The sequence below is a fragment of the Pseudochaenichthys georgianus genome, chromosome 1 (genome assembly GCF_902827115.2).
Source record: "Pseudochaenichthys georgianus chromosome 1, fPseGeo1.2, whole genome shotgun sequence".
Lineage (NCBI taxonomy): Eukaryota > Metazoa > Chordata > Actinopteri > Perciformes > Channichthyidae > Pseudochaenichthys > Pseudochaenichthys georgianus.
The window spans coordinates 9,539,653-9,553,614 of NC_047503.1; the positions used below are offsets into that span (position 1 = coordinate 9,539,653).

At 40.0% G+C, this 13,962-nt stretch overlaps 1 protein-coding gene across 4 annotated transcripts in view; it reads right to left on the reverse strand.

Moving 5' to 3' along the window:
• sh3pxd2aa (SH3 and PX domains 2Aa) overlaps positions 1-13,853 on the reverse strand; it is a 128,078-nt gene extending 114,225 nt beyond the window's left edge. For all 4 annotated transcript variants that reach the window (XM_071204191.1, XM_034083098.2, XM_034083013.2 and 1 more), the window contains exon 1: positions 13,311-13,853. In XM_071204191.1, the coding sequence (XP_071060292.1) occupies positions 13,311-13,406 (96 nt within the window). In that variant the 5' untranslated portion in view covers positions 13,407-13,853. The remainder of the gene's footprint in view (positions 1-13,310) is intronic.
• Between the last annotated feature and the right edge of the window lie 109 nt (positions 13,854-13,962).

The following is a 13,962-nucleotide window of genomic DNA, read 5'->3' on the forward strand; positions in this document are numbered from 1 at the left end:
AGAAAGAGCCTGACGTTGACGAACGAAGGGCAGCAGCTTGAAACGAAAGAGGTTTCACAACAAAGCCGGGGGTTAAAAGGCCTTGTTGCTGCTGGAAGGGGCTCAGCTGCTGCTGGCAAGGAGTCATCCCAGTATGTCCACTGCCATGCAAACACAGCTACTGGCATCCAGAAGCTGTGACTGTCACGCTACACTGACAAACGTGTGCGTAGCACGGCAGTGTGTCACTACAGCGATTAGCTTTGGCATGTATTACAATGAAAATGAGGTCCCTGGGGTACTGCCAGGTTACACACATCACAACAGGCAAGGCTTACTGCCACAATCAGTGAGGCGTTCAAGTGTCTTTGGGACTGTTGTTGTAGAACAAAGACTTGTGAGTAAAGCAAAGAGCTCGTTTTAGTGCTCATTAACAAAGCATTTCAAAGATAATGGGAGAACCTTTCAGAAAAAGCTGAAAAGGTGGAAAAGTGAAGTAGCTGATGGCTGAGGTGTCCTCAGGTAATCCTAGCGTTTACAATGTTATGTAAAGACCTAACTTCACTGGCAGAGAAAGCAAAAATACCTTTATGCTGTTATGCATACTATTCCAACACTTATCTAAATGATTCAGAGATACGCCTCAGAGGGAATTGGCCAAGCACTTGTCAGAACTTGTGTGTGTGTGTGCAAGTGTGCAATATATGTGAAACTGAGCATGTAATAAAGACATTCCGTTATAACATTTAGTAAATAGCAACATTTATTTTTGAGAGCTTTACAGTCTAAGAACGATATATTAGTTAATGTCCGTTTGTTTCACAGTGGTGGTGTAGCTCTAGAAATGGCAATAATGATTATTGGTGCCATAATGCTACTTAGCCCAAGTTCATTATTAGTATTATTATTATTTGTTTACGTCACTTGTATTTGTTTGTTGAATACTTCCGGTAATTGTCACATGGGTGTGGTTTGTGTATAAGTCACCTGTTTCATGCCGGGTGCGGATGACAGAGGGTGAGCATTTCTTCTGTTGACCGTTTTGTCCATAGTTACTGTGTTTTGATTTTGTTTATTAAATATCGTAAAACGATCTTGCTTCAGTATGGCCTTTCTCTTCGAAAACGCGTCACAGTTTATAGCCAAGCTTAGCCTCTCAGAGACTCAAACGGAACTGGAAATTGAGCTGCCACAATGATTATTCATGGTCCCCAGAGGAGGATCCAAATTACTTTGGTGCTCCCCTTTGGTGCCCCTAGGAGGTTTGTTTTTTATGTATAGTGTCATAACAATTATTGCCATCAAATGTGGTACATATACCTGTAGAGGAGTGATTCTAAGTGCTTTGGTTATTCTGTGAATAATCTTAAAGCACCAACATAAGGGCTGTAAATCAAACATTTCATCACACAAAAATACTATCTATAGTGTTTCAACTTCAATACATTATTTGCTGACATCCTGAAGACTGCCCTGAAAGGTGTTATGTTCCCAAAATAAAGATGTATCTTAAAGCTTATTATACATATTGATGTTGTCATTTTGTATCGATGATATTCGATTTTGATTGTTGCACCCTTTCATGTATTCATCAAAATATCTCTACATCGATATATTGGCCATACATATTGTACATTAATGATTTTAAAGCGTTGGTACAACTTTTCAGAGCCACTGGCATGGTAGTTAACTCTACTTAAAATATATCTTTGGCAATGTCTTGTCCCTTATTAGCCTAGAGATACCCTTACAGAACAATCTCTAATAACCAAACACTAGCTTTAATAAGGTATGGAAAGGCAATTCCACTATATGTTACTATTATGCTTGTTGGGGTTTTCCCTTTCCTGTAGTGTGTTATAGGTTTTTGTACATGTACATGGACTCAAAAGGCTAACATTCCAAAGTTCCCTCTGAGGCGTTTCTCTCCCACTCACTCCCCCCGGCCTGAAACGCGTCCATTGGACTCTTTTGTTAACTTCTGCAACATAGTGACAGCACTATGTAACACTCATACTTCTATTGGTTAGCACTTCAACACATCTTACGTAGTATGCTAAGGGAGAGGACATTTCCAAAACATCTCTTAGTGGTCAAAACAACAGAGCCAGCCAGCTAACCAATCAGAGCAGACTGGGCTCTGGTTTCAGACAGAGGGTGAAAAGAGGTGCTGCAGTACAGGCAGTAAGAGAAAAATAAAATAGCTTTTTGAACATTAAAGCATGGAGACATGTCACAGTAGAGGAACATAATACACATATGAACCTTAACATTAGCATAATATGTCCTCATTAAACAAAAAAGTAATTAACATTTTAGAAATAGTGCATACAACAATATAATGTACTTGTCCACCACTTAAAGTTATGTGTTATAAACAGTATTTGTCAAAACATAGCTTCTCATGAAAGCACATGTTGTATCACTATAACAGTGTTTCTCTATATTGTTATCTATTAGCTCTTTAAACATCATCATTTTCATATGTTTGCCCACAGGATGAATTATTGTTGTTGACTGTACAGTGTTAAACATGTATCTTATAGTGTTGTAAACCATTTATTAGATATCTTAAAAAAGCTGAATAAGGTGGACTGGAAGATGAGAGACGTTCAAGCATGAGATCAACAATAACTACAGGTCTCAAATGCATCTTCCTTTCTTTTGTAGGTTGAAATGAAATATTTAAACCAGATAATATCTAGATAAAAAATTCCTGCATAATAGTGTGATTGCTGCAAGACATTCTTGCACAGCAGGCATGTCTAGACCAATGAGGCATTGCTGCAATTCCAAAATGAAGGCTGACATTTGGGGCGCGGAGGCACCACGCAAGCTCACATGGAGAAGCATGATCCTCATAAGCGCTTGATTTTTAACACTCAGCTGTTAATAACCACACCTCAATTTAGAAACAGGAAGGGGGTCGACACAGGGATTAGGAAACAATGAGGAGGCAGGACAGTAACTCCATGTAGATGACTGTTTACGGCATGAGTATGTTCGACCACATGTACTGCTTTAATTCTACTAAAAAAGCTCCTGTCATCAAGAGATATTTGACAACTTGCTAAAAACCAGTCTTTCTGATCATAGATTAGTCAAGTTATCCTAACACAGCATGTCAATACTCCATTTCTGACTTGTCAACTTATTTTCAAAGGAGTCTAAAAATCGCTTCATAAGCAGGGAAAACACAAAAGTGGGGTGAAAAAAAAGCTCTGGGGGCTTGAATGTGCCAGATAGCAAGAAAAATACGTTGTTCATCTGATATTCCCACGAAGGGAGCGAGACTTGAAAACAAAAGTTTTATTTCAGCTCAGAAGCAGCGACAAAAACATGAATTCTTACGACAGAACAAATTGGACCTCTGATTATTTCATCAGAGGTGGCTATGAATATTCATGTTGAGCTTACTGTTTTCCCCTTCTGCTGATGAATAATTTCTCTAATAATATGATGTTCAACAGCCGTAAGAGGTAGTGTAGAAAGTATAATGAAGAAAATTACTTACAGTTTCGGAGGAAAGCCATGAACTAGTCCAACAATTCTCAAGAGCAGAAGGCAAAGAGTGAGTGCTTGGTGGGCAGAGAATGTGGGCCTCACCACTAAATGCACTGAACCCCGCCTAAACTACTATATTTAAAGTATAAAACAGACACACATCATACTTTCAGACCATTAAAGTTCTCTCGTTTTAACTACAAAAAGTCAGGTTGGAAAAATTCTCTTAACTTTTTCCACATGGAACCACAACCAAATATACTCACATGTCTAATACAGCACCAACAAATTACTAAAAGAGACTACAAATGCTTAAGCTGTTTCTCAGCAAAGCCAACAACATGGTCACAAGAGTGAAATAAATAGTAGGACAATTCCATTCATAAGCTCTGGCAGGGGGTCTATGGAAACACCCTAAAGCTGCCAAAACTGTGCCCTTTATTAACCACACACCAGGCTGACGCCTCCACTTTCCTTAAATGCGCTCACTTATATTTTGTAATGGAATAACGCCTCATGTCCCGTTGTGGTGGCTGAAGGAAGTGCCGGTCAGAAGGTGCTTTCATGGCTTCTTGATACCATCACAATTTGTTCCCAAGAGAACAATACTAAAGTGACTTTGTATCAGACAACAACAAAGCCAGATGAGAAAAGTATAGGTCTGGCTCGGGCCCGGCGCCACGAGGGGGCAAAAGGGGGCATTGCGCCCTCAGTTGTATTATTTGCCCCCTCACCTTGAGAATCATTCATCCATTAAAAAGTACAATAAATGTCACAATTATTAAATAATAACTTTAAATAATTATCTTCCCCAATAAACGTTACTATGTTTAGATCAGATGTGTGGGCAGGCAGTCAAGAAATGTGTAAAAAAGCCTCAATCCCAAGTTAGCTTGTAGTCTTAATTAATGTTATCATCCGTTTTCCGCGCAAAGTCCCTGTTTTCGGTCGCCGGTACCCGGTTGAAACTCCCGAAAATGTTCCCGTTTTTGAATGTGCGTTAAAAAACATAGAGCAAAGTGAAATAAAATGTTACATGTCAGTAAAAACATATAACAGTGTTGTGCCTGTTTGTAGTGTTAGCATATTTCTTCTTCAACTACTTCTTCTTCTACCTCTAATTCAATGTACCTGCCCGCGAAATATTGGACACTTTTACGGAGCTTTTACGGGAGATTGTCTCACCGTAGCTGTCAATCTGATCAAAAGACGTGTTCAATGGCATTAAAATGAGAAAAAACGCGGCTGAATCGGTTGATCAATAGGTTAATAATGTATCTGTGGCTTTGAAGCAATTGTTTATAATCCATAATTCAATTTTTATGTAAAAATCGGAGCACAAAAGTTAGCTGCTAATGGTAGCCACCAGAGTGTATGCAGATTCCGGTTTTGGCTACGCGTCACTCTCACTCCTTATTTGGTAATGTGTGTGACTGCCGCATAGCCAAGACCGGAATTATGGATTATAAATTAAATAAAAAAAATTTACAGAGACGTTAAAAACCTATGGATCAACCGATTCAGCTGCATTTTTTCTCGTTTTAATGCCATTGAACACGTCTTTTGATCAGATTGACAGCTACGGTGAGACGATCTCCCCTAGAAGCTCCGTAAAGGTACGTGTTGTGATGTCTGTTTGCTTCCCCTGTCGCGAGTTCGGATCACTTAGTGATGATACTATATACCTAAATAATCTGTGGAACCTCAGCTTTAATCGGATATCTTGTATGTGCAGCTACGATAAGTAATAAGGGTACTTTTATATTGAGTTCTGTGCCAAAGTCCGTTAGCATTTTTCGCTCAGGGGTCATTTAGATGCTTCTTATGAGACTTGTGTTATGTTTTGGTAAAAATGGTTTGTATTGTCAGTTAGCTGAGATTATTTCCGTTAATCTGGTATAACACATTAATAGGTCCTTAAATATTAAGATCCCCTTAGACACAGTGTCGTGAAAAAAAAAGTAAAGTACCCACCGGGACCTTTGGGCTTAACAGGTTAAAAAAAACGCAATATATATCGCAGGGGAACAAAAACACCGCAATGTCAGTTTTTTTCAATATCGTGCAGCCCCAATTGCCTGTATTTTTTGTTGTTGGGGGGAAAAAAAATCACACCCTCTGATTTTTTAACAGCCCCCTCAGTCATTTCATCCTGGAGCCGGGCCTGGTCTGGCTATAAGCACAATGTGATTCTCAAAGCAACATGAGACAACTAAAGCCTTCCAAAAAGACCCCAGCTGTCCCCAATTAAGATTGAATTTTTTGACTAGTGTAGAAATTAGTCCCAAGACCCAGAAATAAGTTAGCATTTGACCACTACTTCCAGTTAAAATCTCAAAGTCAACCCTTTTTGGAACAAATATATTTTCATATTTGTTTCTAAGACATAGAGTACATCAATAAATAAACAACTTGTGAAGCGTTTATTTGTTTAAAAAGCAGAAGTTGTTAACAAGTGACTAAAAGAGACTAATAAACGTCATCACAGAGAACAAGAGCCTAATGTTAGATTTTTACTTCTAGCCTTTGCCTTTATGCTTTGACCAATTATAAAAGTGGTGTTAATATGTGAAGATTATCCCGCTGAACAAAACGTGTAAGTATCATCAACGTGTGACTGCCACAGATCTTGTTTCCTGCAATATTCCAAAATCCAATGGAAAGACCCTATTGCTTTTTGTGAAGGGAGCTTTTGCAATGCTAACATCAGGGTCGGCCTACAAAAATGATGTCATCACTACACCATTCTATAACCTGTGCAACAAAGATACATAGCAGAAGAGTTACTGTGGTTACACATTGAGACTAAATAACAGGGATATCACAGGCAGACGGCAGAGAATATATCAGAGCTGTTTTTAGGTCTGTTGGTACAAGTCCAAGTCAAGTCTTAAGTAACTTGAGACAATTTGGTTCAAGTGTCAAGTCAGTCAATGGAAATCTCAGGTCCTGGAAACAAGACAAATATATGATTCTTCATAAACAGACTGAAAGTCTATCATGTCTCTGGATAAATGCGACATGAAACAGATTGTAAACTTCTTTTTAAAACCATTATTTTTGATAGTCTGTCTATAGTGAGCCCCTTGAAGTATTTGTGTGAATCTCTGACGATGTTGTAACTTCTGCTGTACTTTCTGGTGGGTTTATTATTAACCGGATCTACATTTTCTAATAAATCATCCTTGAGTGCTTTTGTAAATAAATAATAATACCATGCTAATCAGGCCAGTCCCATTTTAATAACTTTTATCCAATTTCCCTGACTAACTAATAATCTCGTAAAGAGAGCTGTGAGCAACATCTTGTGGTTTCTTCACATTTCTGTCTTCTTCCTCACAAAAAACACATATTAGACAACAGTAAAATGGCCCGACGAGTTGAGAACGATCATTTTAAGTCAATTTCCCATAAACACAAAACCAGAACCGGCGCACATGTGGTGCCCACACATGCTATGTCTCTCCACAGACATTTCTGGGTGACGTAATCCTAAATCAAGATGTTGAGTAGAACACCGGGAGCTGGAGGACACATTGTGCTTTTACCCTGAAAACAGACAGAAGAGTGTGTGACGTCTTGCTGTCATGCTTTAAAAGAGTTCTACTACAGGAGACAAATAAAATGTTCCACAATCACAAACAACATCTGGTACTGAACACATGAAAACAATCCCCAGCGTGTATGTGAGGTCCCGGTAATAACAGGACGAGAACATCCGCATCTCCTGTCAACCGCTCTTGCCGGTGCTCGTGCCACAGAAACACCCGCCTGTCAGTATCAGTGTCAGTACTCTGCAAACTGAGCATCAACATCTTTTACTTTACAAGCAGACGTCAGCAAAGCCCCTGACTCACCCTCTTCTCTTTTCTCACTCACACAAAAGCCCTTGAGCACTTCCAGCCAGTTGTCTCCCAAACAAATGCCAATCCAAAAAAGAAAACTGCCCTCGTAAACCTCTCCGACCATCCCAGTTAGGGGTGAGCATTTGAGAACTGGGACCTTTTTCGCTGAGATATCAGTCTGTGTTTGATAGGCCAATACATATTTGAGTGGGAAACAGCTCTCTGAAGACATGTTTTATCGTTCCAAATAACAACACGGTCTTCCAGGTTGGGCCTTTGCACACAGGAGTCTCGAGAAAATGAAATGTTATGGGACTGGGACTTGTAGACTGAAACAGAAGCTATAAGTAAACATGGCCGTGCCTCACCTCGCCTTCTCTGTTATCACGTCTTCCAGCAAACACGAACACGGAAGAGGATGTGTGTTCGCATCTTAGCGGTCCGGCTTTCCCTACGGTCCAACGAACACTTCCCATCCACAAAGCCCTGATTCTCACCCTCCTCTCTTCTCCCAAGATAAGCATTTCCAGCTGGTTTCACAAACATTATAAATGAGATTCAATGGGTGCCACAGATTGTGTCTTTCTCTCTGTTTCTCTCTTTCCCTCTTTCCCTCTTTTTTCTTCTCACAGTGACTGTTCCATGTCTCCTGAGACAGGGGAGCAATGGAAACTAGGCCATGGCTGGCCCACTGAGACAGAAAAAAAAAAAACTACAGCTCTGAGAAGCTTCTGTTACATTTTAACTCTACTATAGACACTATCCAACGTACAGTTGGATTGATTTGGGAGGCTCAAGCCCAAGTTGCATCGAAAATATATTACTATATGTATCATCAACAGCAGACCATTAATTCACTGTCTCTAAGCACTGATAGTGTCACATTAACCTGCCAAGCAAATATAATGTGGGTTTAATGTGTGGGTTTTAAAAGAATAGTTGGTCATCTGGCCAAGATAGACGAGGAGAAACAAATATTTAGCTACAGCTAGGACACACCTAGCTTAGCTTAGCATAAAGCTTGGAAACAGGTGGAAACAGCTACAGAAAGCATGCACTTCGTATATTGTTTGTTTATAGAATGCCACAGTGACGCGTCCTGAAACCCGGAAGTAAACTCCTTCCGGTTCCTTGACAAAAACGCAATGCAATTTCTCCATAGGATTTTGGAAAATAGTTTGAAATAAGGTCTATGATTGACACACATTTATGAGACAGATCACGTTTTGTTCAGCCGGATAATATCCACATGTCTACCCTACTTTTACAATTTTCTAATTATAAATCTAGTCGCCAGAAGCAAAATGCTAACGTTATGCTATACACAAACTACAGCAGGGTCGCTGCTTCAACGTCACGCCAACTTAAGATCCCTATTGAAAAATACAGATTCAAAATTGTACAAGTTGAAGCGTTGCAAGAGTGCAGGTACTTTCTTTCAAGCAGAACAGGGCAAACAAACTTAGCGGGAGTGTTTACGTGTTTGGTGTAATGACGTACAATTGCCTCGACAACTTCTGTAGTCCTATTCAGCCACATGTTAACAACCATCGTTTTTCAGACACGTCAACTCTTCAAAAATCACCAGTGGGGTCACTGCTGATGTATTTAATGTCGTAGAACAAATGTGATCCGTCTCTTCAATTTGTGTCAACCACCAACCTTATTTCCAGCTATTTTCCAAAATCCTATGGAGAAATTGCATTGCTTTTTGGCGAAGGAACCGGAAGTGGTAAAATGCTAATTCACTTCCAGGTTTTAGGACTGTGGCACTCTATTTGTCCAAAAAACCTTAATGTAAAAATGACAAGTTTTGGATTTAAACGAGGCTATCTGCTGGATAACTTCTTGGCCAGACGAAGTGACTTAGATAAGCTAACTGGATGCTTCCTGTTTACCTGATACATTAGCCTTAGCTTGGCTTAGGTTTTTATGTTAACTAGCAATACAAATTGGAGGCAAGGAGAAACAGCCAGCCTGAATCTCTCCAAATTACAAGTTGTGGAACTATTACTGGACGCTTTTATGTTGCAAACACACCGTCTCAGAATATTGATCTTTAGAGTAGATATTAGGCGCTTTCACACCGGAGTACTTTTCCCAGGAATAGTTCCGATAGTTCCTGGGATTTTGCGTTCACGCCAAAAATATCTGGAACTAGAACTTTTTTTGCGAACCTTTTCACCTCTTTTCCGTCCCTGCTAGAGAGCAGGGACTTTCCTGGGGAGAAAAAAGGTTCCAATTTCTGATTGGCTGGGCGAATTGCAAACCACGCCCCGTAAAACTCGGAAAAGTTTCGTGATGCCGCCATTGTATTTGCTGGCATTAGCATTATTAGCATTAGCCCAACGCACCAATGGAGAGAGACTAACTTATGGCAACACAAAAAAAAACATGGGAGCGGTGGAGATGAGGAGGTGTCGGCGTTCTGGCGATTTACTCGGAAGGCTTCAGTAGAAGCTGCTGGGACTCCCAGCAGCTTCTACTGAAGCCAGTCCCCAACTTCCGGCCGGAGACTTCGGGTGGCAGTATACGCCGTGAAGTTGTTTGCAGCCTGCCAGTAAACCCAAAGCAGAAGAAGAAGTGACGTCAGCGGCTTCATTTGCCTAATCCTCCCTCAGGGACTTATTCCGGTGTGAACGCGATCTGCTCTTTAGTTCCGTGAACTAAAGAGTTCCGATGAACTAAGTACTGGGAACTAAGTACGGCAAAGTACTTGGTGTGAAAGCGCCTATTGGCCTATTTTTCAACATTAGACCGAACTAGCTTATTTGCCTTGCTTCCATTTCTAATATTAAGCTAGTCATTTTCCACCTTTTCAAACTATTGTTGCTGCTTGTTATTGCGCACAGCATTGCAACATGAGTTTAAAACCTGCAATAGCCCTGTGTCATTCCTGAAACATTGGCCTGGTTACTCTGTATTATCTCCGTAACACACTTTAAGCTATTTATATAGGGACTATTTCTGCAATGGAAATGAGTTCCAGTTGAAACAGATAACTTTGAGGATCATCAAGGGCAACCAAGATTGTTTTTGTAAAGAGATTCCTCCTATTATTTGTTTAAATTATATGTAGGCCTATATTGCACACGCTTCTTTCCAAAGTGACTAATTGGATCTTATAATATAAAATGTTGATCGTTAGATTTTCTGAATTCATCAAGTCTAACCAATCAACCCTGTAAGCCCGTCTGAAACAAAAGCAAATACAGTTTAAAAATATACATTTTCTCAAGACCAAAGTCAATAAGAGGTTGTTAAACCATATTACATGTTTAGCTTGTTGTCACGTGAAAACACAGATATGTTCGTGCATATGCACTTAGAACATGCCTTGTCCAGGCGTACACCGCTATTTTTAAAATCATGGATTTTCTTTGTTCATTTCCAAAATAATCCTGTCCACACAAGCAAAGTTTATAAAAAATATCCATAAAGAAACCTACCAAAATACAATCAAAAGGCTGTTAAGTTAAGTTTGGCCACACACAAACAGACACATATGGGGATCTAGTCCAAAATTGGCGACACCAAAAATAAATGTTTGTTAATCTTTAACCTGGAAGGAGTTTTACAAGAGGTGCAATTGCAATGACCTAAAATGCTTTTGTTTTTCTATAAAACTAAAAGGTACACATGTTTTTATTTTTAAAAAGCTACATTTTCAACCAAAAAAAGTGTGTTCTTGTGATTTAGCCTGAAACACAATGTGAACAGAAGAATATTTGTATACATCGCTAACTAATCTTAAATCCATTTCCACATCTTGTTTTAAGACCATTATTAACTTAAATTAATTGGCACACGGCGAACCTGGGGCAGGTAGTTCTCCAGTATGGAAGTACTGGTGGTTTCAAGAGCTCCAGGCAAACTATAATTAAGTTGCCATGTGGAGTCTGCTGCGTGCACTGTACTTTATGGGTACTTGAAGGCGACAGTGTTGAAGGAGTGAAGGGGCTGTCAGTTGGGGCCCAAAGCTTGTTGCGGGCCCCTGGTTCTGTACAGTGATGCTTCTACACTGTCAAGAGTTGAGGTATCAGTTTACAGGGGCCACCCCAGGTGACAAATATATACGGGCAGTGTTTGCTGTTATCGACTATGTCAATTTCGCAGATGCTGTTATGTTCTGGGTGGGAACATTCATATCATTTTTCCAAGTCTTGTAAAGAAGTAGCAGTATGTCTAAAGAAAGTACACATGTGGGGAGAGCCCTGTGAATTCCTACTTTCCAAGGAGAATAAGCGTGTTAATTGTGTCCATATCGTTAGGCCCAAGGGTCTGCAGGTCTGTAATTGCATATGAGCAAGTCATTTATTATGTCTTGTTTATGAGCTCAAAATAGGATCTAACTGGGGCCATGGAAAGCCGAGCCCCAAAGACAGACTCTCACTTATAACAAGTGAGGTGTTGATGAAGAAGGCCACAGGAGGGAAGGATCAGGAAGGGAATGATAGTCACTGAAATAGGGAGAATTAAGTGTCCAACATCTTTAAAATAAGGATTGATCAGACAAGCTTAAAATAAAAACAAAAAGTCCATTCAAACAGTTAGTTTGACATCTTTCAAAGATATGCTACTTATTGCAGAACGTGGTGATATTAGTTTGTCAAATGCTGTTTTCAAGGTCAATCTTAATTTTTAGGACACATTATGACATTGACTAAAAGCCCCTCGAGTGCAAACATTGTTTTTATTTAAACATCTTCAATTCCACTAGGCAGATACCATCTATTGATGAAGTGCATGTCATTTGAACAATAACTCCAGAACAAGAACTACATTAACCTTGTGTTGACATTATTTTGGGAAATGTTGACCAGATAATTCAATTTTTTTTTAACAAGACCATTTTAGGATACGGACAGGCTTATCTTGAATTTTGAACTGAGGGATAACATTTATGGAAATATAATCCTTATATAACTTTGGAAACTGTTCATTGACAGGTTTTGAAGACAGGAACTGCTGAACACTGAGAAGGTATATCAAATTGTCAGGTAAAATGATAGGAATAATATAAAATATTGGTTAATTGAGCGTGTGAAATATTCAGATACACATTAAGAGTTAAGTCTGAATAATGAAAATGTTGCTATATTACAGAACTGCTGAACTTCTGTAGTAGGCTACTATAGGACTATGACTATAGTATGTTTACTAAAACACCATGAGGAGCAAATCAATTATTCAATAGTTATACAAAAATATAACAATAGTTTTGATCAAATAACTCGATAATGCAACAATAATGTAGTTCTGACTATTGGTGCTTTCACAAAGTATTTACTCAATTCAATCAATACTTGTTCACCAGTAAGGTGGATAGAAATGTACAGAGGTAAAGCAAATAATAGATCACTTAAGAAAAATATATATTGCATGACAATTAACTTAAGAAGATTCAAAGAAGATATTTAGTCACATATCATGATTTGCCCAACCCTACTTCCACCTTACAACTTGTCAGAAGTACACAGGTAGCTGGCATTACTGAATGTAATCATTTGGTGTGACTAATTAAATATATAACCACTTTACCCTAAAAAAGAACTGAATGTACACTAGTTTTGACTCCAAACACCTCTGACTAGTCTAACTAATAATGCGTAGTGAAGAAGTCATGATAATCTTGACACATTGAAGGTAATAGCCTGCATTAGGTTACAGTGTTGAAGGTGCCCAGGCTGCTTGTTTGACAGTCCAGATGTATGACAGCTCACTTGTGATAATGAACCATGTCTGTTGAAATATTGAGGGGGATTAGCTTGAGTAATAACGGTTTGCTTTATTATTTATAAGCAGGTATCTTACTGAACACGAGTTAGCTAAGCGATGGTCTCCACGAAGCTGCTAGCTACATTAATGGACTAAATGCTGCGTTTAGGTGTCACGCTGTGGCTGGGAACAGGCCAGAGATACCGCTGACACCTCTGAATGGGACAAGGTGGGAATAAGGTGATATGCAGGCAGGCAACTCACGTAGTGTTTAGACGGATTGCGCCTCTTCTGCACGTCCACGACTTTCACGTCCAGTACAGTCCGAAACTGCATCTTGACCCTGCAAAGGCTATGCATTAAAAGCGACAGACAGGCAGCTGCTGAGGCTCCGGATAAGCTATCTTGTATCACGGGAGAGAAATCACCACATTCATCGCTGTGTCACTTAAAAATGCAGCGGTCCATGAAGACAGCAGCTCCTCGGCGGCGCAGACTGACGCAACGACCATAAATATGATCAGAAACTTATCAATAGTACATGTGAGCTTTTGCTGGCCGGTGGCGGTGACACACAGCCGAATATCCGAGCACAGAGTGGGGTTCACGTTGCTTCAGCAGCACAGTCTGGCCGGTGGCGGACGGCGCGCTGGTTAAGGCGGTCACCTTAAAATTAGAAAAAAAGTGATGCGAGTTCCTTTGTGTCTGCGGCGGTGCCTACTGGAGGGGCATCTGTATACCTGGAGGCGACCGGTGTGTCTAAATGCGAAGGGAGCCGGCAGATCCAGCTCCTAACCTCCTCCTGCCTTCCAGCAGGCGCAGTTAATTTAGGGAACGGAGTGGGGTGGGATGGGCTTCACACACGTCCTCTGGGCGATTTGGAATGAAGCATCCAATACAAAAAGATGTGCCTGTG